This window comes from Chlorocebus sabaeus, chromosome 4 (genome assembly GCF_047675955.1).
Source record: "Chlorocebus sabaeus isolate Y175 chromosome 4, mChlSab1.0.hap1, whole genome shotgun sequence".
Taxonomy (NCBI): Eukaryota; Metazoa; Chordata; class Mammalia; order Primates; family Cercopithecidae; genus Chlorocebus; species Chlorocebus sabaeus.
The window spans coordinates 57,084,832-57,108,720 of NC_132907.1; the positions used below are offsets into that span (position 1 = coordinate 57,084,832).

At 47.4% G+C, this 23,889-nt stretch overlaps 2 protein-coding genes across 4 annotated transcripts in view; one reads left to right on the forward strand and one right to left on the reverse strand.

Annotated features, from left to right (window-relative positions):
- LOC119621467 (uncharacterized) overlaps window positions 1-1,004 on the reverse strand; it is a 42,186-nt gene extending 41,182 nt beyond the window's left edge. Inside the window, exons 1-2 of the mRNA XM_073014898.1 lie at window positions 878-1,004; window positions 1-783 (exon numbers count right to left, since the gene is read on the reverse strand). Coding sequence (XP_072870999.1) covers window positions 1-783; window positions 878-1,004 — 910 coding nt within the window. The remainder of the gene's footprint in view (window positions 784-877) is intronic.
- Window positions 429-23,889, forward strand: part of GDNF (glial cell derived neurotrophic factor) — a 27,594-nt gene continuing 4,133 nt past the window's right edge. Inside the window, exons 1-2 of one of the 3 annotated variants that reach the window (XM_007961423.3) lie at window positions 429-1,086; window positions 5,763-5,939. In XM_007961423.3, the coding sequence (XP_007959614.3) occupies window positions 5,789-5,939 (151 nt within the window). In that variant the 5' untranslated portion in view covers window positions 429-1,086; window positions 5,763-5,788. Of the gene's footprint in view, window positions 1,087-5,757; window positions 5,940-23,889 lie in introns of all 3 variants that reach the window. The other 2 variants (XM_007961425.3, XM_007961424.3) reach the window with 2 other exon arrangements.

Below are 23,889 nucleotides of genomic sequence, written 5' to 3' on the forward strand. Positions count from 1 at the left end.
CCGGCCGCTCCGCATCTCTCCTTCTCGGTGCTAGAACTCCAGCTGCCCGGCAGCTCCTTTTCTCGCCGCTGCCTCCTGCCCTGCGGAGAAGCGAGAGGACGAGACAACCGAGCGGGAAGGAAGGCCTTCGACAGGCGCGAGGAAAGCCCGGAGCGGCGCTGCACCGGCAAAGCGCCTCCCTCCCAGTGCGGCGCGCAGGGGCGAAGCCCGGCGCGGGCGCCGCGGTCAAGTTCGGATTGCCCCCTTCGGCTGGCCCGCGCAGAGCGGCGCACATTCCTGCCGATTTTTGATCCACCCGGAGGAGAAGGCGCAAGCCCCGCGGCGTCTCCACGCTCTCAGCGCTCTCCCTGCAGCCCAGGGAGGGGCGCCTCGCGTAGCCCACTTGCACCCCGGACCCCCGCCTCGGGAACTCCAGCGCCTCCTTGCTGCTCGCCTCTCCTCCCCTACAGCCCGGCCCAGCCGACGCCTCCCGACCCCTCCCTCCCGGGGGCCCTGCGCCTCCCCTCCCCCACCCCGGCTCCCGGCCCCCCAGCCCCGGCTCTAGAAGACTAGCCTGCGCTCCTGGCGCCCTCATGTCTTCACGGGACTCCCCGCGCCGGTTGACGTGGTGTCTCATTCGGATCTCCAGGCAAGACCTCAGCTCCCGCGGCAGCATCAGACAAGCCCGTCTTGTGCTCCCAGGCAGTGCGCCCAGAGGAGGCGCAGAGCGCCGCAGCTGCAGCTGAGCAGCCCGCAGCGCCCCGGGCCCGCGCAGCCCCAGCCAAGAGCGCGGCGCGCGCAGCCCTGTCACCTCCCCCCCACCCAAAGCAGCGGCGGCTGCTCAGACCTCGGCTTCTGGGGGTGCGGGGGGCAGGCGAGAGTTATCTGCAGCCCTCGCGCTGTTCGCGGCGGCCGCGGCTGGAGTCTTGGCTGCCGCCTCCAGGGCGCTCTTGCTGCCCCGCGCGACCCCAGGATTGCGAACTCTTGCCCCTGACCTGTTGGGCGGGGCTCCGCGCTCCAGCCATCAGCCCGGATGGGTCTCCTGGCTGGGACTTGGGGCACCTGGAGTTAATGTCCAACCTGGGGTCTGCGGAGACCCGATCCGAGGTAAGTGAGGGAGCGGGCCGGGGAGGAGGGAGCGGGTGGTGCCTGCGTAGCGGGCGGGTGCGGCTGGCTGAAGGGTGCCCTTGTCAGATGGGTGCGTCTGAGAGTAGAAAGTGGAAAGACTAGAGGGAGGCTAAGCTATGCGAGGAGAGAGAAAAGTGGAACCGGAGAGAGGCCGGCCTTTCGGAGGAGCATGTTGCCCTTTCCACGTGGGCAAAGATCTCTGGAGCCCCAGATGCCCCTGGACCCCGAATGCCCAAGAGAGGCAGTTTCCTTCCCGGACTCGGCGAGGCGCTCTTCCGTCAGGTCACAGAACGATTCAGGGCTTGGGTCATCTTCGAACCCACCGCCGTCGAAAGTATCCTCTCTGTACGTGCAGAGATACTATCATTGCCAAGGGTGCAACTTACTATTGAGCTTGTTTTGATCTGTTCCAAGGCAAAGCGCAGGCCCGGGGAGAGGCTGCTGCAAAGGTGTTGAGAACCTAAAAATGGAGGGCTCACCTCCTCCGGGCGAGGTCTGGCAAAGCTACATTCCTCACCCGGCTGCCTGCACGTTCCTAACGCCCTCCACCCCAACTAACCATCCCCGTCGAGGTTAGGAGAGGGGCTTTCTTGGCAGTACTGGAGTCAAATCTCAGTCTCGAACATATTCTTGAGACTCCACTGGGCCACTGAGGTTATTATTTTAATGACTCCTTTTTCTCCTGTACTCTGTGTCGCCTTCCAATAACACCCCACCACCACTGCCACTACTTTACACCATCTCGAGGCTAATTCCGCGCTGGTGGTTTGTTTCCTGCCCCAACCAAGAAAAACCAACCCTCTTCGGGCTGGAAATGGACTTTCGCGGGTTCCCGCCAGCCTCCTGGCTCCCAGCTAGTTTCGGCTTTGGTAGAATCAGCCGCCAGGACTGATGTGCGCGCCTCCGGAGGCTTACCCATCCATGAGCTCGCAACACTTTTGCTCATAGGCGGGGACAAAGGCAACTCTTCCGGCCCCTGCTGCGATGTTAGAACGCGCTCGACTCTTGCTCAGTATTTGGAATATATGCTTAGGTATTTCAAGGAAGAGATGTTTCTTCCAACCTCTCTCACGCACCCGGTCCCGCAAAGCCGTCAAAGCCGGCCTCGACCAAACTCTTACTGTTTCGCTGCGCCTTCGCTTTGGCAGGGAAGGTGGAGCCTTTTCATCAAGCAACAAGTGTCCGATCTCTGGGAAGTCCGCCGTGTCCCTAGCCCTCTCCTGCTAGCAATTCGGGTGCTCTCGGACCTGGAACTGGCATTTTAAACAGTCAGACCCCCTTCCCAGTTGGCCTGCGAGAAATGTCCCAAATTCTTTTTTCCTCCCTCATCTTGGGCCCCGCAGTTATGGGGGATTAAGGGGAGAATAAGTCCTCTGTCAGTCAAGGACGCGAAGCATAGTTAAGAAAAGCAATAGATCTTCCAGCAATTTCTGTCTCTACCTCCCCACGCCAAAAAAAAAAAAAAACAAAACCTCGAGTTTATAGCAAACCCGTCTCCCCGCCCCACCGCCTCCTCTTTCTCTCTCTGAGACCTGGATCTTGAAGGCAAAGCCCAAACAAACCTCCCAGCCTGCCAGGCACAAGAAGGTGCGGGGGCACTGACGGCGGGAGCACTGCCTCCTGCGAAGCTGTCACAGTGACGCGGGGAAGGGGTGGGGGATGGTCTAAAAGCAGGTTGCCAAGAAACCCGCTCAGGTGAAGTGGGGAGAGGAAAACCAGCGAGAATCGAGGGGTGGGAGCCTGAAAAGCAGAGATGCCGGTAAGGACCTTCACAGGTCCCCGGGCTAATAGGATTTCGGGAGGCTTGTAGAGGGAGTGATGGTTCTTCGGTTTTATAACTAAAATGATAACACAGCCTCCGGGCCGCGTGGGCGTGACACGGCTCAGACGGTTTCTGGTGCCCCCTGCTGCGGGGAACTCAGAAATGCCTCGCAGCGAGCGGCTGCTTCTGGGAGCACTTCTGTGGCTTTCCTGGGCGTCCTTGCCTCCCCAGGCCAGGGGACCCACCAGGTGCCGGCGCCCGCAGCCTGCTGCTTTTGCCCTGCCGGAGCGTGGTGGTCCCGGACCCAGAAGGGGACCAGCCTGCCAGGCACGAGAAACGGTGCGGGGTTACCTGCCAGAGCAGAGCCCCCATCACTTCAGGAGCAGAGCTTGGTTCTCGCACGTGGCGGCGCGTGAAGCAGTTCGCACCGCGGGCAAAGGCCCATGCGTTGAGGAGAAACGCGTCGGGCAGATGTAGATGTGTTCTGGGAAAGCGATAGAGAGACAAACTGAGAAGCCGAGGGGTGGAGTCCACACAGACTGAGAAACACGTCCTAGTAGACACTGTGTGCCGAGTCCCCAGAACCTCCCCCGTTTTCCCCCGCCCAGCAAATACCGGGAACTAAAGAGCCGCTCGGACTGGAGCCGGTCCCGGCGGCGCTCAGAGGGAAGAATGCGCCCTCCCTGTCCGGGGGGAAGAGGGGGAGCTCGATCGGGGCGCTGGCGGCGCTTGGCCGAGGGCGGGAACCGCAGCCGGGAGCCTCCTCTGGCTAGGCGGGGAGTTTTCCACTGTGTAGTCTTTTGCCAACTTCGCCACACTTCTAATTGAGGATCTCCACGTCCAATTTAAAAAGCCCTCCGTCGGCCAGGCAGGAAAAAAGGGAAAACCCTCTTAAGACGGAAGGGAAATCTGGTGCCTCTGTGGCTTCCTGCTGGCGGGCACCGCGATTTGGAATGGCGCATTAACCCCGCGCCTCCATGCTCCTGCGGTCTGACCGCCAGCCATTTCGCACGCACCCGGGAGCTGGCACCGGCGAGGGGATTGGGGGGGGGCGGTGCGGCTCGCGTTCCTCAGGTCCTAGCTGCCAAAGTACCTTTCTGGGCTCATTTTGCACGGCCTGGTGCAGTTTTCCTGTGTCTGCGCGTCGCGACCCGGAACCTAGTTTTTCCGGAGTTTGCAAACCAGCCCACAAGGCAAGAGGCGCTGGGTGCTGCAGGTCACTAGGAGTTTCTAGTCCCTACACCCTCTCGAGCCCAACAGCTGTATAGCGAACAAACAGACGCTCAGGGGATGAAAAATGCATTCGTCTCTGCAGAGGTGGGAGGTGGCGGCCGAATTAAAGGCTTCCCTGGGTTGCCTACACCGGGACAGGGGCTGGGGTTCCGGGTAGAGATGAGGACTGGAACCCTGGAGTGGAGACAGGGGTGCCTGTGAACTAATGGCTAGGAAAGGCACAGAGGTTTTTGCATTTACCTGGTTTCTACACTTCCCTCCCGCATGGGAAAAAAATAAAAATCGAGTTTTTCCTGAGAATCCGTTTTACGGAGCGGGTCGAGGGGAGAGGATAATCGACTGCGTGAATCTCGCAGATTCCACTTGAGGAGATTCTCTCTAGGTCACTAGTCCCTTGGAGACTGGAACCCTGGGATTAGGAAAGCACTGGATAACACTGCGCCCCAAGATGCCTCGGTTCTTTCCCGTCTCATTGGTTGGAACTCTCCCCCGAATTTACAGTCCCCTTTTCTCACCCACCCTCAGCTGCGTGGCCCTCCTTTGTAGGGGTGTGAGGATTGAGAAGCCAAACAGAGCCCACCTCGGACTGAAAAGAGCTGAACCCCCTACTCTGCGCCATACCACGGTCTAGGCCTTCCAATGCCAGAGCACCTCCAAAGCGTCGGAGACTGGGTACAGTCGTCCAGGCGTGATGGGGGCGCGGGGAACCAGCGACCCCTCTGGGAGGGGAAGGGATTACGGGCAGAATCTCATCTCTCAAAAGTGCAAAAATCCAATCAAGAAAGGGTTTTCGGGTATACCACGGAGTATTAAAACTTTCAAGACAAATGCAGTCTTTGCCTAACAGCAATGGTAAAGCATTTATTGAGCTCTTACTACATGTTCCGCTAGTGCTTTTCATGCGTGATTTAATGTTCATAACCTTAAGAGGTGGGACGAGTATTTTTAAATCGAATCAGTGCTTCGGGAAGTTAAGTAACTTAACCCAGATATCCCATACTGGCCAAAAGTCTCCAAGTCCCCGCTAACTTCTTGCTCTGGCAACAGAATACCTATTTAGATGGGAAAAATGAGGCGTGGGCGGCAGGCCGGGTGAGTGGTACCCCCGAGCCTATCCTCGAGTAGCCAGAAGCCCGCTCGGGACCCGAGGCAGGGGAGTGCGCTTGATTTTATTCCCAAAGAGAAAGACCGGTCACTGCTTGGGCAGAGGACTGGTTCCGGGGCCTATAGGAGCTACCGGGACAAGAAGGGGAGGTCTCTGGTTGGAGTGGAGGACGCAGGGTGGGAACTACCTGATTGCCCCCCAGGAATGGGGGATTTTGCGCACCGGTAGAGGGCACGGGACAGGAATCGTGGTGGGGGGTTAACTGGAGGGACAGCAGCTCTGCTTGAAACTCTGGGTGACCCCTAAGACCGGGTGGTGAAGAAGGGCAGCTGCAACCTGAACCAGGAGTGCGAGCTGCTCCTGGGGCGCACTGAGGAGGGAGAAGCGAACTGGGGACTTACAAGGAGGGCAGGAGTGCCCGGGAAGCCGCTGGCCTGCAGCGGTGCCGGAGGAGGGCGGTGATGAGGTTGGAGAGGGGCGCAGGGACCCGCGGGGAGCCCAGGCTTAACGTGCTATTCTGCGGTTCTCTCCCCCACCTCCCGCCTGCCAGCGCAGGTGCCGCCGCCGGACGGGACTTTAAGATGAAGTTATGGGATGTCGTGGCTGTCTGCCTGGTGCTGCTCCACACCGCGTCCGCCTTCCCGCTGCCCGCCGGTAAGAGGCCTCCCGAGGCGCCCGCCGAAGACCGCTCCCTCGGCCGCCGCCGCGCGCCCTTCGCGCTGAGCAGTGACTGTAAGAACCGTTCCCTCCCCGCGGGGGGGGCCGCCGGCGGACCCCCTCGCACCCCCACCCGCCTGCACGTACCCCAAGCCAGCCCGATGACTGTGTGGCCTACCGACCCGCGGGCAAGGGGTGCGGGTGCTGAAGCCCCCAGGGGTGCCTGGCTGCCCACTGTTTCCCACACGCCTTGCCTGAAAGTGACACGCGCTGGTTTGCCCAGCACAGAGGGGATGGAATTTTTACGCTGCTCCTTTAGCATTCTGATGAACAAATACGCTCCCCACCAGCACCACCACCTCAGAAACGACACACACAGCTGTCCCCTTTTCTGTTTCCTCATCTATACACACTCCCAGTTTTTCTTTTATTCTAAAGCCCTTTATCTGTGTGACTGTGCCTGGCTGTGCTTAATTCTGAAAACTATTGTACTTTCATCCTGAACTGCGCCTGCAAGGCGAGAGGCCGACTTTTCACAAAAGCAAGCCAGAGGCAGAGAAAACACAGAAGGGCCTCCGTTTCCAGAACAAGCGTCTGGGTAATGTCAAATCTGTTCAGAAGAGTTCCTCTGTTCTGTAAAGTTCCGGTTCTAGAAAGACTTAACCATAAATAGTGCTGGCTGGGACTAGGGACAAAGACTGTAGCTCCTTCCACGTGTGACAATGCTAACTAACTCTTGAGGAAAAAAAAAACCAGGTTATTCTTATTAGAAAATAAGTCTGTGATTTACCTCTCAAAAGTTAACATGTTTTAGAAGCAAGCCAATTGGAGCTTATCGGCTGTGATGTGATCTCCTTTTCCCTCCCTCCTCAGAAGCTTGTTGCATGAAGTGAGAGATGCTACATTACACGTGATAGAGGCTATTGCAGAGGCATAATGTCAACAAAGGTAGCAATAGAAAATTTCACACAACCCCAAAATAAAGCAGGAATGAGCTGTATGTAACTAGGATACCACCCTGGCCACTCTTCCCTCCCTAACCCCACCCCCAGAATTATCCCTCTAGTTACTTTGCGCTTGAAACTTACTATGGTCATAACCACAGTAGTAGTCCCGCAATAGTCAGCTGTGCGCTGAGTCCGCCAAAGCCAGTGGCCTTGGCTAGGAAACAACCCAGTAAATGCAATATGTTTATTTTATGCTTAATTATAGCAACAAAAGCACCTCTTCCAGAAGTCCCAAGAAAGACAGAAAGTGGATTTCTTTAAAAGGCAAATTAAGACTTCAAAAGTAAGTTAGGGAGCATGGTTAATCCTTTGAAACTAAAGTACCTGTTCCAAGAGTGTCTATCAATTAGCTGTATAAACCTACTTTAGAGGCTTTTATTTCCATCACAAATTTAGTGTATATAAATGTTCCTCCAACAGAAACTTAAAAAAGCCCCTTAGTGCCAGGTCTTCCAAAACTGGCTATTCATTCACTGAAACGGTCTAGACGAGAGGGACCGGGACATAATGGCAGATAATAGTTCTCTAACCCAGACATTGCCAAGAGAAAAACACTGTGCCTGATTACAAAGCTGATTAATTCATGGAGGTTTAATTGCCTTATTAGTGCCCTATTTAACTAGGTTCATTTAATTCTGGCTTGGGCTCCTGGCTCTGCTTTCAACTAACTCTGTGACTTTCGGGCAAGTTACTTTAGAGCTCAATGAATAGTCTGTAACTATACCATAAAGAGAGGCCTTTCTACTCCACAATGCCAGTGGCTATAAGATCTGCCCCTTGGCCTTTATGTTTGTCCTAAAGTCCTTTGGGAAGTCTCCTAAGAAGAGATTGGAGTCACCTAGGGAACTTTAAAGAATACTGATGCTAGGTCTCACCCCAGGAGATTCTGATTTACTTGGTTTGGGGTGTGGCCCAGGCGCCTGAGTTTTTAGGTGTTCCCCAGATGAGTCTAATGTGCAAGCAGACTTGAGCCACTACAGCTTGATAATACCCAAGAAAATCTTTGGCTCATATAAGGTACAAATAGTCACAAAGCAAGTGAGTTAGCACAGATTGCGGGGGCGAGGGCATGTTGTGGGGAAGAAGGATTGCTTCCCATTTCCAAAATTGATGCTATGCCATCAGTGAACAAGATTCTCACTACTCTATTTATATTTGGACAGCAGAGCACACCCCATTGTGTTTTGTCTATGACAAGACCTAGTAGATCCTAGAGGAAACCTGAAAAAGAAACATTCCCAAAGAGAAACTGAGCTGCATTCTAAGCCAAATTGACTTCTTTCCAGGTATGTTTGATTCGGTAGCAAGCTGTCAGTGCAGGGAAGGCAAAATAATGACAGTATGCAGACTTTGAACACTGAACCAGTGTCAACACGCCCCTGTCACAGTGCTGACATTTATATCCTGCACTGTACATGGTGCAACTGGTTAAGGCTTATGTAGAAAAACATTAAGTCACCACATTTCATTTAAAAATAGAAAGTATCATAAATTCTGATTCCTCTAGTTCCATCCAAATACTTGTAACTTAATGATTGAGCAAAAGAGCTTTCATGCCACATTAACAGTCATCCTGTGCTTTTCACAGGAGGACCAGGATATATAGTTTGCACACTCACCTTTGAGATTGCATGTGTTCTGCTGGTTCCAATGTAAATAAAACATCCAGAATTCTATTCCTAGTATGACCTCAGTGTGAGATAACCGAATAGAATTCATAATTGGCCAATGGGCTTGCCTAGAGGCTGGTTATAAAGTAAATGGCCCAGGACTGCTTCCCGTAGCAACTTCTAGCCTGTCTAAACTCAAGGACTTGTGATTTGACTTTTGGGCTACCCAAGACTTTTCTCTTTGGCTGTCTTTGTTCGTTTATTTTGCTTTTTGCCAGTATTTTGCTTTTTGCCAGTTTCCAAAGGGCAATTAGAGCAGGCATGAGGAATCTGCAAGTTGAAACTTGCAAATGTCATAGCATTTTCAAGCTGAAAGGAAACCCCTCTAGTCCTGAAACCTAAAGAGGCAAAGCCACTCGTATATAATGTGCCACAGTTCCATGATCACAGGAGGCAGGTCTGAAGCTGGGAACAGTGTTTCCCCCAAACTACTGAAATGTACTTTATATGGGAAGGGGAGGATACTTTGTATAGGAGGAAGGACTTGAACTAATGACTTAGACCATGGTGCACAAGGTTGTTTGAATTTATTGAAGGTTAGTTCATCATAGTCATATTCCCTATCTTAACTCTAAATGTATTTAATAAGTAAAAGCATAAAATGCATGTGGTTTTAAAAATTTGCATCTAAATGCACATATACATTCACCAAATAGTTACATGTGTGCCTGTCTATGCCAGGCACTGTCCTAAGTGCTAGGGATACCTTGATACACCTAATAAACAAAAGTCACTGCCCTCATGGAACATACCTTCTAGTAAATGTCCATGTGTGGTGGTTTGAAAAAATTAACGTGAAAGAACCTCAGTCCAGTAAGGTGGGCTGAATTTTTTGTGCGACTGGAAACCAACTACAATGACATTGAGCATTGTTAAGTTGTAATCACAAGTAATTCCCAATTTAGTATAATATAATGGGATTATATTCTACCAGTTTGAGAGCAGTTCACAAAATTTCCTATGGGAACAATTTTTTAATTAAGCTATCAAGTTTTCAGGCTAGCCCACAAAAACCTATGTAAACCACACTATAACTGAACTGTCATTCACAATATTACCAAGTGACAGTCTCTGCCCTGGGGGCCATATCCTATCATCTGCAAAAGGAGGGCACAGAACAAATCAGGGAGGTTTCAGCAAGCAAGAGCTCAAGGTAACACATTCAGACCAGACTAGGATTTGGACCCCAGCCTTGCCACTTAACTGAGATATTGAGCTGTTACTTAACGTCCCTTAAGCTTCGGTTTTCTCCCCTGTAAAACAGGCATCATAGTAAAACAGTCTCATGGGCTGATGTGAGGGTATTGCTTTGTAAAGCCTCTGCTCCATAAATAGGGATCATAGTTGTCATTTGCCACCCTCCTACTTACAATGGCCCCTCCTTGGGCACCCAGTGAATTCCCTTCTTCCGCTGCAACATCTGCCAGGATGCTGCTCTAAATAGTGGGATTTCAGCAGCACAACAGAGTACGGGGAGTGAAAGAAATGCAGGCCTTGTGGGCAGGCTATTTTGGGCCCTATTATTGGTTGGCCAGCACGTAGGCAGGCCAGGCTTGCCTGGGATTCTGCCCCTGGGTCAGCTGCCCCTGACTCTTCCCAGGTTTCACAGCTCCGTCGCTTCCCCAGTTTCCAAGCCCACATATTTCCAGTGGAATTTTTCTCACCAAACTCCCATGGTTGTGTTAGGGAGACCCCTTCCCTCATGGGAAGGAGAGAGGCAAGGCAGGGTAGGATCTTTCTATGTAAGTGATAAGAGGGTTGTGAGTTGGAGGCTACCTGTATAGAGATGGAGCGTATCTTTGTAAATGATCCCAGCTGGATATTTAATTTAAGATGTTTCATACCCTAGCAAAAAAACTTAGTACACTGTGAGACCACCTCTACAGATCTAAGCAAGCTTCTAGTGCAACAAACTGGGTAAATGTTAAGCTTTCAAACCTAATGTTATGAAATATAGAATTTAGAATAAACAAGCACCATGTATCTATTGTGTCTTATTGCTTAGGTACTGTATGACTGGACAATACTTTAACAAAGTAACTACCTAAGCTGGAAAGGCGCTCTGCCACTTGGGAAGGGTCTCTTGGAATCAAAAAATTGCACATCAGACTCTTGTAGGAGGCACTGATTCTTTACTTGAGATCTGAGACCAACATTCTCATTCTGGTCCCAGTCTGGAAACCTATTTCAAACTGTTGCTGTTTAGAGACATCTATTTAAGGCTTAAATTGATTTCGCCAGTCTTAGGATCTTAGGCTGACCCAGGGTGTAAGCAATGTACTCAACAGGTTCTTCTTCAACAGATATAAAAATTAAAGCTCCCTGATATTTTCCCCTGCTAACATCTCTTTGTTCTTTGTTTATTTAGCACTCGTGACCCATAGCACCTTCACTTGATTAAAATACTTGTTTTTTACTTAATAACTTGAGCTCAATCGGGAAACAAATACTAAATATCTTTCATGTGCTGGGTGCCATGCAGTCTCAAAAAGGCTAAATTTGTAAATAAAGTTGCTGGTGATCTAGTTGTAAACTATCGCTGGGTGGATGGGCAGATGGCTGGATGGGTGAATAGAATGTCAGTCAGATAGGTATGTCTATTGTGTAGGGTTTAGGTGAGCTGTACGCATGCGTGGTAAAAATTCCTAGCAGTGAGCTCACTGGGATTTGGGGATCATAGCAGGGACGACTTCAGGGAAGAGGGAGGATTTGACCTGGTACTTGAAAGACGGGTGTTGGGAAAGGAAGGGAAAAGGAAAGGGGGACCTTCCATACTAGAGAGTAGCATGGGAAAATTTGTGACCATGATGTGGGGTAGGGACAGTGGAACAAGGAGGAGGACAGACCAGTCTCCAAGCTCTAGAAAGAGGTATAAGAAGTGGTGGGAAATTGAAGATGTCTTGATAGGTGATCACAGATTGTGTGACGCTATAAAATTCAGGAAAAGGTATTTGCTCTGTTTTTGATAGCAGAGAGGCACCCATGGGGCAGGCAGGTGACTGCAGAGGGGGAGTATTGCTTCAAAGCTGTCTTGCAGCAGAAGTTACCTAAATACCCAGACTGCTTTTGAGTGGGGCCTATACCATAAGCATGTCTTTCATTTTGAGGTATTGTGCTCTTATTTTTTAAAATGTTCTAGACGTAGGCACAATTGAATCAAACTATTAGCCCCAAGTAAGTGAATAGCTGCAAATAAACACTTAATATAAAAGTTAATGACCTAGCACCTTGTAACTATCCACATGATGAACATGAACACAGTTCTTGTCCTGAAATCAAGTAAGTCTGAGCTCTACAGTACGAGAGGAGATATTATTATCCCCATTGTACAGGTGAAGAAAGGAGACCTAGAGCGTTGTTCCAGGTCACAAACCCAGTAAGTGGTGAAACCAGAATTTAAACCTCAGCGTTTTGGTCCGAAAGCCAATATTTCTTGACTTTACACAGACTGTGTGTGCATATTAGTGGATTAAGAAAATACAGACATTTGGCTTGCTTAAAAATGCGCTCACTAACCCTGAAACACAGATTTTCAGGAAAATTAAGCAAGCAAAGAGAAAGGAAAAGCAGAGACTATCAAATTTCCTTTAGGGCCTTTTAAAATTTCCATTTGGGCTGTGGTAGGCTTAAGCCTATATTACTAATGACTACTTCAAAGTCCAGATCAGGATGTTTTAAGAAGAGAAACATGAATTTATCTAAGTATTCCTATAATATTGATGCTTTTTGCAATGAGAGAAGGCTCCCTAACTCTTTGCAACAAAGCAAGGTCTCCTCAAGTGCTTGGTAGGCAGACAGCATTCGGGAAGCCTTGTGGGAGACTCTAGTTCTTAGATCACTCCCATTCTGCCCAGCGAGGGGATGGCATCCACATGGGAACCTAGTGTGACCGCACAAGTGCCAGAGCGACGGCCTCAGTGGGAACGGGAGTATGCGTAAGTAGACTTAGGTCACCACTGGGATACAACTGGTTAGCTCAGTAGAGGCAAAACCCACTTTTGCATAACTTTAATAACATAATTGAAGCAGAAAAGCATGGTTTTAAAACAATATGTTTTTGCCTGCAATTTTTTTGCCTGCAAACCTGCAAATAAGAATGTTGAAAAACGATTACCTACTTTGAAGCTTTCTAAAATTTTTCATCATAGGTTTAAATAGTTATACTAGATGTCATTTCTAGCCCTTTCAGGAACTGAATATATGGTTTAAATATTCTTTTGGCAAAACTTTGCACCTGTATATGTAGCTTATTCAGTTCGTGGAAAACGGTCAAACTAATCAGCCCAAATCAGTTGGCTTTTTGGTCAGGAAAGGTCTGACTTCATTTTCAATTCAAATGTACATGTTAACATACACCCCATGACAACTGTCACACTTCTGGATCCCAATTGTAAGGTAAAGAGATGGATAGGTGAACAGTCAGACAAGCAGAGAAAGCACTGAGGCTTCCCAGGGAGCCTGACCAGGAGGAAGTATGGAGCAGCTTACTTCAGGATTTCTTGGTTTATTCACAAAGTTATCTCCCTTTGGAAGTGGTTGTAGTACAATGAACACCCATACATCCTTCAATAAGATTAACCTCTTTTTTAGCATTTTGCTTCGTTTTTTTCTGAACCATTTGAGAATTTGTTGCAAACATCAGAATGTTAAATATTTCAGTATGTACCTTCTAAGAACAAGGACAATATCTTATATAGCCACAATTCAGTTATCAGTCTCAGGAAATTTAACATGGATATAATACTGTTATCCAATAGATAGTCCGTGTTCATATGTCCCCACTTGTAGCAATTATGTCCTTTATGTTTTGTTTTTTAAAAAAAAAAAAAACCCAGGACCATAAATTGCATTTGACTGTCCGGTATCTTAATCTAAAATGATTCATGAGTCTTTTTTTCTACATGACATTGACATTTATGAAAACTCTGGGCTCTTTTGCCAGCTGTTTCCCAGACTGCCCTTCAGTTTGGATCTGTCTGATTATTTCCGCATGATTAGGTAAACATCCTTGGAATATCATATTCATGGCGCTGCGTCCTCACATCAGGAGGCACCCAATATCAGTTTGTCCCAAGGAGTCATTCATGCATGAATGCCTTTGTATGGCACCTGAAGGTGTTTATCCCCGGGACAGGCCCCACAATAGAATGGTGAGATGGGTGAGAAGCACACCATCTCTCAGTAAGGACAAAGGGGGATTGGAAAAAGGGACATGGGCAAGGAGAACCACAGCAGGAACATCCGCGGGCAGACCAGACGTTTTAGGACATGGCGCGTGTGGAAATTGAGGAAATGGACATGGATTCCCTTTCAACCACCCATAGGCGCTGCAGAAAGTCTTCATGTGCCCCCAGAGGGCCAGGTACCTCAGTTTGAAGACACTGCTCTAAGCCATAGTGGACACAAAGATATCCCTCATGGGCTCCGGGGTCAGCTGACATTTGCGTGTTTAGTTGTCAGGCATTTTGAGGAGCACAGGAGAGCTTGCACAGCCTCCCAAGACAGGCCTGTGGCTTCTGCCCACAACCCACCATGCCAGGGGCTCCAGGCCCTGCACAGAGGTCTCTCCTCTGTAGAATATGCTAGACTAAGTAGGGACCAGTGTCTGGATCCCCTGTTGGGCAATCTTGCTTTGTCTAGAGACCGCAGAGTTGGCTTTGCGCTGCTGCCTTCTGTGCAAATATTGCTGAAGGAAGGTCCCAGATGCAGCAACCATATTGGCCTACATGAGGCACCATTTGTGAAATACTTTCTGTGGACCAGGAACTGAGCTGAAATCTTTTCTTATGTTATCATATTAATTTTGACCTGAAGGTAAAGTCGTGACTAGCACCATTTGAAAGATGGGGAAATTGAGACTTACAGGGTTAGCAACTTAGCCAGGGTCTGGACACAGGGCAGCCTGAGTCCAGCACTCACACTTGTCACCACTGCACAAGATCACTTCCTGCCAGCCCACAACACTCAGATGTCACTCTTCTGACTGCATCAAAAAGTCATCAACGAAAAAAAATCAGGGAATGGGTTTAGCAGATAAAGTTGTTTTAGAATGATAACCATATCTCATTACCTGAAGAGTCTGAGATTCCCGTAAATTCACTTGCTGGGGGTAGAAATTCCCTCCTTGTATCTGACCACAGGAATCTACCAAACAAATTCAAATGATAAAGAAGATTTCTTTCATCTTCTCTTAGTCCCTCCTTCTTGTTCAAATCACTGAGACCCTTACAGGCCTTTTACCCACTGCTCAGTGGGTCCCCTGGGAAGAGCTGAGGGACGCTGAGTGCAGAATCCTGCAGGGTCCTGCAGCCTCTCAGGCTGGGGGCAGGGCTTCGCTGAAAGAAGAAAGGAGAGACTCCACCACCCCCACAACCACCTGCCTCTGATAACACCACAGGGATGATTTGCCTTAGTGGCTTTTTGTGCACTTAATTTTACTGGGTAACTTTCTCACCCTTCCCCATTAAGTTTTTTATAAGGGCAGTAGCAGAGCTCCTGGTGTGTGCTCATTAGCTTGGGGTGTTTATTACTGACTCTGGAGTGCTTTTAGCTCACACCAGGTGTTCACGGATTAGCTAACAAATGAACACCCTGTTGGGTGTTTTCCTGACTTAAAAGCTGAAGAATGGACACTTTCCACCCAGGGCCACCATGCTGTATTACTGTAAAATTATTAGCATAACTATAATAAAAGCATGGACCACATACATAGAAACCAGAGCAAGGTGATCAGAACCTGAGTAACAAAGGAATTTACTGTCTGTCTCTCCCTGAGTGGGGTTTTCTGGCTGTTTATATTCATGGAGTAATTTTCAGTCCATTTGTTACAAATTTTCTTAGTTGAGTTGTAGGATAACAGTTTAGGATATAGTACAAGTAGTATGTGCAGTGTCATTCAAAGCGGGTGGAGATGGTAAATAAGACAACATTTTGATGGGCAAAGTGGCTTTTCAAAGTACAGCTCCTTTTTCTGTATTCTAAGGTGTTTTGCATTCTGGTTGGTCTTTTTCTTCTGCCTTGAGAGAATCCAGAAATGCTTTTTTAAAACAACAAAACACTGGTGTTTTTACAACGCAAATACTTTTCAAATAAACTGATGTCATGCCTTTCTGTCAACAAACCACTGGTCCTGAAGAGAATGCACTGGTAGCTCTGGAAATGGTCACAATGACTTAATAAATTGCCTCACCTGCTAATTGTTTTCAGGAAAATAGATGCTGTGGACACTCCTGAAAGTTAACCCAACAGCAGCCTATGATCAGGACGGTCTATCAAACACTAGATGAATTCCGTGTCCAAAATAGGAAAGCACGGAAGGTCATTACATAATGTAAGATGCATCAGCATTCAGTGCTTACTGATCTATGGGCCTTTTTAAAAAAGTAGTTCAAATAAGTGGCAAAGACATCACTTTGTAATAGGAGCAGATGACAAAACTTTACAGAAGTTTTTCAGAGAACTGGAACATTCTCATGAACTCACAGTTAGAGTCCATTCTCATGGGCTGCACATTTTAGAGGTTCCTGAAGGTCAAATAAGAACAAGTTGACAGCCCATAGGTCAGCTTCAAGGACAAGCTGACTGGCTCTCCTGATCCATTTTGTGCCATTTGCGGTGGGCAATTCTAGCCTTGGAGTCATAAGCCGGGCATGACCTAAGCATACTTGAAGCAGCAAAAACAGAAATGAATAAAACTGGGGTTCGAAGAAAATGGTAATTTGAGTGTTTGACTTTTGGGTGATGGGGACTGAAGGAGTTGTAGCGTGTGGCTGTAGTGTGTCCTCTCAGGGGTCAGGGGGCCCATCTGTATTTTTACAGATGGAAACTGACGTTTAAGAATGCCTCGCAGTAGAATCTGGATGCTTTCAGATGCAGATACAGGGTCCTCTCTACACATCTTCTACCTCTCTTAAATAGGGCACAGGAAGATGACTTGATAATTTAAGAGAAGATTGATGACGATCATTTCAAATGTAGCCAAGACATTGAGCCAAGAGGTAGAAGAGGTCCAGCACTGCAGAGTTCTGAAATACCACCTGTGGGGTTTCCTGGGGCCCCGAGGGTACTGGCTGAGCTGAACGCTGCTGGAGTGTCAGCCAGAGGTGGTCTTCTCCCTGGCAGAGGTGACTGAAAAACCCGTGTCTGGCCGCGTGTTCCAGCCAAGACTTAGACTCTCCACACTTTAGCACTGTGGAGCTGGAAAGGGCCCCAGAGAGCATTGAGTTGACCTCAGAAGGGTTAAGCGACTCTTCCAAGGTCACGCGGCTGGTCAGGGACTGACCCCGGACTGGAATCCAGGCTTCTGTTCTCTCCAGCTCTGCAGCAAGAGCCTGGTCATTTGGTGCCAGCATGAGTTGGAGGAGCTTCCGGAGATGGGGCCTCTCTGTCTGGATCTGCTGCCGTGCTGGCTGCGGCTTTTCCGGTTTTAACTGGGAAATCGCCAGAGCTGCCTTAGCGTGATATGCAAGAACCAGGACATGGGAGAGATGCCCCTGAGTGGCATGGCTTTTCCTTTTTTGGAGACAATTTACTGTATTCTGTGGCCCATGGCAGCCTAACGTTAGGATCTACTTAGCGTTCATACTGAATTTTTCAACAGAAAGTGTGTTTCTCACCTCCTGTGCTAACTTTGGTAAATGTGTACAGGTGAAACCAGCATATCTTGCTCTTGTCTCAGAGTAAATTCCCATCTGCCACAAGACTTGAAGTGCTCAGTGATAGTAGAGTTTTTACTTTAAAATGAAAAGATAATAAGTTTGAACTTTGAAACTGAACCACCAAGTCCACATTTGTTAGTCCTGTGGCCTTCACCAAATATTTGTCTTCTCTGAGCCTCAGCTTCCCGAGCTGTAAAGTGGAGATAGTATTCAATTTAGCCTTGAAGGGAGGTTGTCAGGTTTAAAGTTAATGTTGTGTGAAAGTAGGCAGTATTCCACCTTTATATTGGTAATGTTTTTTAAGTGCTTCAAGGAAGCCCTTATCTAAGTTATAGCCTGATGAAATTTTGTAATGCAAGAAGTTTTAAGGTTAAACTCAGCCATGTAATTCTTGTAATGATATTCCAATATTAGTGAAAGAAAATCATGTTTGTATCATATAGAAAGACAAAAATAACTTATTCCAAAACAATGACATTTATTGGGACTCTTCTTGAGAAGTTATATCAATGTTAAGTTGATCTTTTCTTTTCATATATGTATGTGTGTGTCTCTGTGTGTAGACACATGTATGCATGCATGTGTATGTGTATGTGTTTATAGACAGAGAGAGATCTCTATATTTTTCAGACGCTTGGCCTGTAGAGCAATTTGCATCTTACCTGCAATATAGGTAGGCAAAGAATACCAGATTCAATGTCTCCCACCATTAGGGGGTTTTCCATTTTCCTCCTGTCTGAAGACAGCCTTTCATAGGAAGCTCTACATGTCAGGATGGATGGCACTGCACCTCGACAGCCACAGGTGCAGCATCCTGTGGCCTCATCCTCAGCTTCCTGCCCCATCCCAAAACTGGGCCCTACCATCTGGCACTGGTTCCTGATGTATCTCTCATTTGTGTGGCGTTGGCTCGGGCAGCAGCTCACCCCTATGAGCCTCTTTAGCCCTCACCCTTCCAGGCACAGAAGCTGGACACTTTATAGTGAAGTGGCAAGGCTGTTCTCCCCACAGCAAGAAACCCCTGAGCCTTCTCTCTGCAGCCCCTGCATCAGCCAAGCCCGGCTCATGCAGATCTCAAGCCTGGCCTTGGAAGACCTCTCCTCCTGGACAGGACCACTGTGGGTACTGAGGTCAAGCCCCCTCTCTCCTGGGTCCCTCTGAGCCTCAAAGACCTTCCCTCCACCCTCTGGATAAGGAGTTGTGTCCTCACCACTTTGTCCCTCATAGACAACTTTGTGCCACCTCCCTCTCCGGCCCACAGGTTGGGGACTTAGGATGACTTAGAATGAAAGTCAGCTTAGACTCCCTGCCTGGCCAAGCTGAGGAGGGGACAACCAGCTACAAGTATTAAAATGACCCTTTGATTAAAATATGGTTAACCTGTACTGTTTTTAGACAAATATGGCATTTTAGGAAAAGACTTTGTCCACTATTGCCAGCTTAACCAATGTAATGTTTTAGATTATGTAATTTTGAGTTCAGCTATTACAGGGAGGACTTGGAGCCCTCAGCCTTGTTCCTATTAAAACTCAGTTGACTTTACAAAATAGTCACTATCTCTGTCCTTTGTTCCTGAGGTGGCATTACTATTTTTTTCCCCACAATCGAGGGCAGCAAAGTCCTTGCAATGAACTGTTTGTTCCCAGAGTGGTGCCCCAGTACAAGGTTTCATTTGTGTAAGTAACACTATTTATACAAAGAACACATCAAAATTAAAATATTTTCAATAGAATAATACCAAAATATTTGGTTGCACTCTGAAGGATAGCTTAAATGCATTTAAGCATTTTGGATTTCCAAAAACTTTGTCTTTTAGATGGACATGTTTTCCAAGATATATCCTCCAAGCAGGTCTGGGAAATGAGCAAAGATATGACCTATTGTTTTTTAATGATGCTCCTCTTTTGTGGTTTGCAAGTATCTCACAATTAAAGTTAATAAATGAGGGTCATTTGCGTATCTGACATTCTGCCAAGGCTTTTATAGGATGAAGACAGAGATGCGCCAGTAAGTCTTAATTTAGGGAATGAATCCAAACTCAGACTCCTCTTCTTTTCCCTCAGCTCAGTGAATTCCTGGAAAATAGAGGCAGCTGTGGGCATCTCAGCTTATCACCAGGAGTTTCTTGTCTGGGCTGGGTAAGAGGCCTCTGCAGAGGAGTTAAGGACAGGCTCAGTGAGGCTGCCCAGCACCCTCTGCAGAGGAGTATGGCTCCTAATGTCCCCAAGTGTCTTGCATCAATAAATTGAGGCTGGCTCTAAGAATGAACTCATTTAGTCGGAACAGGCAGGCCTATTTGCCCTGTAGTTTGAAAAATACAATGTTGCCCTTTCCTGGCTTCCAGAATTCATATCCATGTAAATTTTTCAGCATAAATATTTGTTGTTTGTTCTATTTTTCATGAATATGAAGGAAAACCAAACTTCAGCTTAATAAGAGTTGCCTATGGCCTGAACTTGGGGCTTAAATAATATTTCCACATTAGCAACAAAGTGTGAAGGAGACTTTCCATCAAAGGAAGGAGTTTTCATTAGCCACATGCCAGGAAGCCTTTTGTTTAAAAAAATAAATAATAGACTTTATTTTTTAGAGCAGCTTTAGGTTCACAGCAAAATTGAAAGGAAGGCAGAGAGTTCCCATATACTCCCTGCCCCTACACATGCATAGCCTCCTCCACTGTCAACATCTCCCACCAGAATGGTACATTTATTGTAACTGATAAACCTACATTGACACATCAATATCTCTCAAAGTCCATAGTTGACATTGTGGTTCACTCTTGATGCTGTACATACCATGGGTTTGGACAAATTTGCTATGACGTGTATTCACTCTTTACCTGAAATTCAAATCAGGCTTTCTGTATTTTACCTGGCAAACAAAGCCTGTGACAAAGCCATGCAATCAAAATATCTTTAAAAAGGAGGAAAAATGTTTTTCAAGATCTTCCAAGTATCGAGGGCTAAGAAAAAACACTATAAGCGCTGCTTCAAATCCTTATTACTATAACTCTAGTAATACAAATTATGTAACATATAGATTAATGAGTCTCTAAACCAGCATAATTTTAACTTCTGTGACTCTAATGTTTTCCCATTAGCTTATATTAAAATTTTAGTAATGTTTTACCCTCATTTCTGATTAATCTTCAGTTAATTGTTAATTGAACTTAACTTTCTATATGCCCAGGTTGCTAAATTAATGTTAATGACCTATTTAGAATTCTTGAATAGAGCCTATAATGTGAGTCCTTTTGTAAAACAGAGTCTCTTTTTTTTTAAATTTGAAGACCCTTCTGTATTTTGATTAGTCACTCCTAATATATCTGTTTTATAAGTTCCAATTTATATAGAAGCATGTTTTTTTTAAACTGGGCACATCTGTATTTATTTCCTCTTTACTAGCTTATTGTTGAAAGAAATCACCAATAGCTAAAACAGCTCATTTTTTTTAAAAAAAAAAAAAAAAGTCAATTGTTTCTGTCAAAGTGATTTAAAGTTGTTGTTTTGTTTTGTTTTCTTTTGAAAGAACACTTCCTAAAGGAAGTTCAGTGAGAAAGCAGTACAAAGGGAAGGACAAATTAAGAGCACTCTTGGCCGGGCGCAGTGGCTGACACCTGTAATCCCAGCATTTTGGGAGGCTGAGGCGGATGAATCACCTGAGGTCAGGAGTTCAAGACCAGCCTGGCCAACATGGTGAAATCCCATCTCTATTAAACATACAAAAATTAGCCAGGTGTGGTGGTGGGCACCTGTAATTGCAGCTACGTGGGAGGCCACGGCAGGAGAATTGCTTGAACCCAGGAATTGGAGGTTGCAGTGAGCCGAGACCATGCCATTGCACTCCAGCCTGGGCAACAGGAGCAAAATTCTGTCTCGAAAGAAAGAAAGAAAGAACGAAAGAAAGAAAGGAAGGAAGGAAGGAAGGAAGGAAGGAAGGAAGGAAGGAAGGAAGGAAGGAAGGAAGGAAGGAAGGAAGGAAGGAAGGAAAGAAGGGAGGGAGGGAGGGAGGGAGGGAGGGAGGGAAGGAAGGAAAGGCAGAGAGAAAAGAAAGAGGAAAAGAGGGAAAGAGAGAAAGAGAGAAAGAAAAGAGCACTCTCCCCGGCCCCCTTAAGAAAGCATTACTCAGGGAGCAGAGAGCTTTGGGAGACCCAGGGGAGGTGGGCGCTGAGAATTAATGCTGCTGCGAAGCTGCAGAAAGCTGTGGAGGAAAGGCAGTTTGGAGCTCTCTGGTGGGCAATGACTGTGCCACTCGTGGCAGAGTCGCTTTCCTGAGTAATGTGGGCTGTTTATTTTGGAGCATTTCATTTCATAATGATGCAGTTTTCAGCTGAAGTCCCAGTGTCCCCTTGAAAAATTAAGAACTCTCTTTCTCCCTAGTAAAATGACCCGACTCATTCAGCCAGCAGTTACCATAGGCCTCCACAGCCTACTCAAGCACCTGGAGATCCATTAGTGAATAAGCAGGACAGAGTTCCTGCCTCTTGGAGTTGACATTCTTTTAGAGAAGACAGACTATAAATAACAACCCTAAGAAATCAGTTAGATGGTGTGTTAGAATGTATCTAGAATTATGGTGGAGGGGGAGGCACAGGGCAGGGGTATCTGGATTAGGGGTTGGGGAGGAATCTTGTTTTAAACAGGGAGGTCAGGTGGGACTCATGGACAGTGACATTTGAGCAAAGACTTGAAGGAGATGTGGGAGTGGCCACAGGGTGGGAGACATGTAATCTGATAGTCTTTGCCTACCTATATTGCAGGTAAAATACAAATTGCTCTATAGGCCAAGGGACCAGGTGGAGAGGGGACAGCCAGCACAAAGGCCCTGAGTTCCTGACTGTTTGAGCTGTAGTTCTCAAGGGATGGTGTTGCCCCCTAGGGGACATTTGCAATATCCAGTCATGACCTTGATCTGTCATGACTAGGATGGGGGATGCTACAGGCCTTGTTTTAGTCCATTTTCTTACTGCTATGAAGAAATACCTGAGACTGGGTAATTTATAAAGGAAAGAGATTTAATGGACTTACAGTTCCACATGGCTGGGGAGGCCTCACAGTCATGGCAGAAGGCAAAGGAGGAGCAAAGCCACATTTTGACATGGCGGCAGGCAAGAGAGCATGGGCAGGCAGGGGAACTGCACTTCATAAGACCATCAAATCTCATGAGACTTATTCACTATTACCAGAATAGCACAGGAAAAGCCTGCCCCCACGATTCCATTACCTCCCACCAGGCCCCCTCCCATGACATGTGGGGATTATGGGAGCTAAAATTCAAGATGAGATTTGGCTGGAGACACAACCAAACTGTATCAGGCCTCTCCTGGGTGAAGAACAGGGATGCTGCCAAACATCCTACAGTGCACAGGACAGCCTCCCACAGTGAAGAATGGCCCAGCCCAAAAGGCCAGTGGTGCTGACACTGAGCCCCGTGTTTGAGGAATGGTAAGGAAGCCAGGGTAGCTAGATGGGAGGGAGGAAGAGGAGAAACAGGAAAGGAGGTCAGAGTTACGTAGTAAAGGCTGGAGGAGAGGGGCAGCCAGGTCAGGTAGGGCCTTTAGAGCCAGTGTGGATTTGGGCTTTTTCTCCAAGAGTAATGGAGAGCCATTGGAAGGTTTTGAGCAGGGGGGGTTATGTTCTGCGTTTACAGTATCTCTCTGGGGGCTGGGTAGACAATAGATCGAAGGTGGGTAAGGGTAGAATGAGGGAGCCCAGTTCAGGGGCCACTGCAGTTATCCAGGCAAGAGGTGACAGGGCTTCAGCCAGTGTGGAAACAGCTCTGTGACTTCTGTGCAGCCGATCCAGCCAATGCCAAATTTCAGAGAGCAACCGGGCATTCTATGGCTTCCAGTCACCAGTCTCTTCATTGTCATATATCGTATGTTTTACATATTACACACACACACACACACAACACACATACGTGGTTAAGTTGCCTTTGCTAGATTTTGTTCTATAGGAAGGGATGCCTGATATTTTAACAATTAAATAGGTTAGGTTTATGACAAAACAATTTGACATGGGTTAGACATAATGTAATCTTTCTATGCTTTAACCCAATCTTGGCAAAAAACCTTTACTCTTGCTGACAACTCTTCTGTGGTATATTTCTTTAAGCCACTTATAATCCTAAACATAATAAATGACCTGAAAAATGAGGTGAGGGAGACGTAAAAGGCCTAATACCTAAGAAATAGGTGTTTGAATTGTATTTCCCCTGTTTAGAAATTTATTACACTGTTCCATTAGTTACTTTTCTCTTCTTACTTGATCCGCCAAAGCAAACGCTGAAATCCGGCAGAAAGCACCGAGAAACTGCTGATTCATACTTTCACCAAAGGTCTCAGACATCTTAGTGTCCCTGCATCCTTCCTCCATGTGCTCTCCCTAATGAGCCTCTTGTCCTGCTTGCAGCCAGACTGTGGGAGCCATGTGACAGCCTGCAGCTGAGGCCGGACCTCACCCTTGGGGGCAGGGCTGCTTCTATCCACAAACGGCATCTCATTTCATTTATTGCTTTGATACATAAATGCCATTTTACTCTATCACTGGACTTTTTTGTTAAAGTCATGCTGTTCAAAGGAAGCAGTAAATTAGTCTCTTTGTTAGTAAAATGTAAATTGTTTTCCTGTTCCTTAATGATTTTTAAGGAAGTTTTAAACTGTAGTTGCATTCCTGAGCTCTTCATTTGT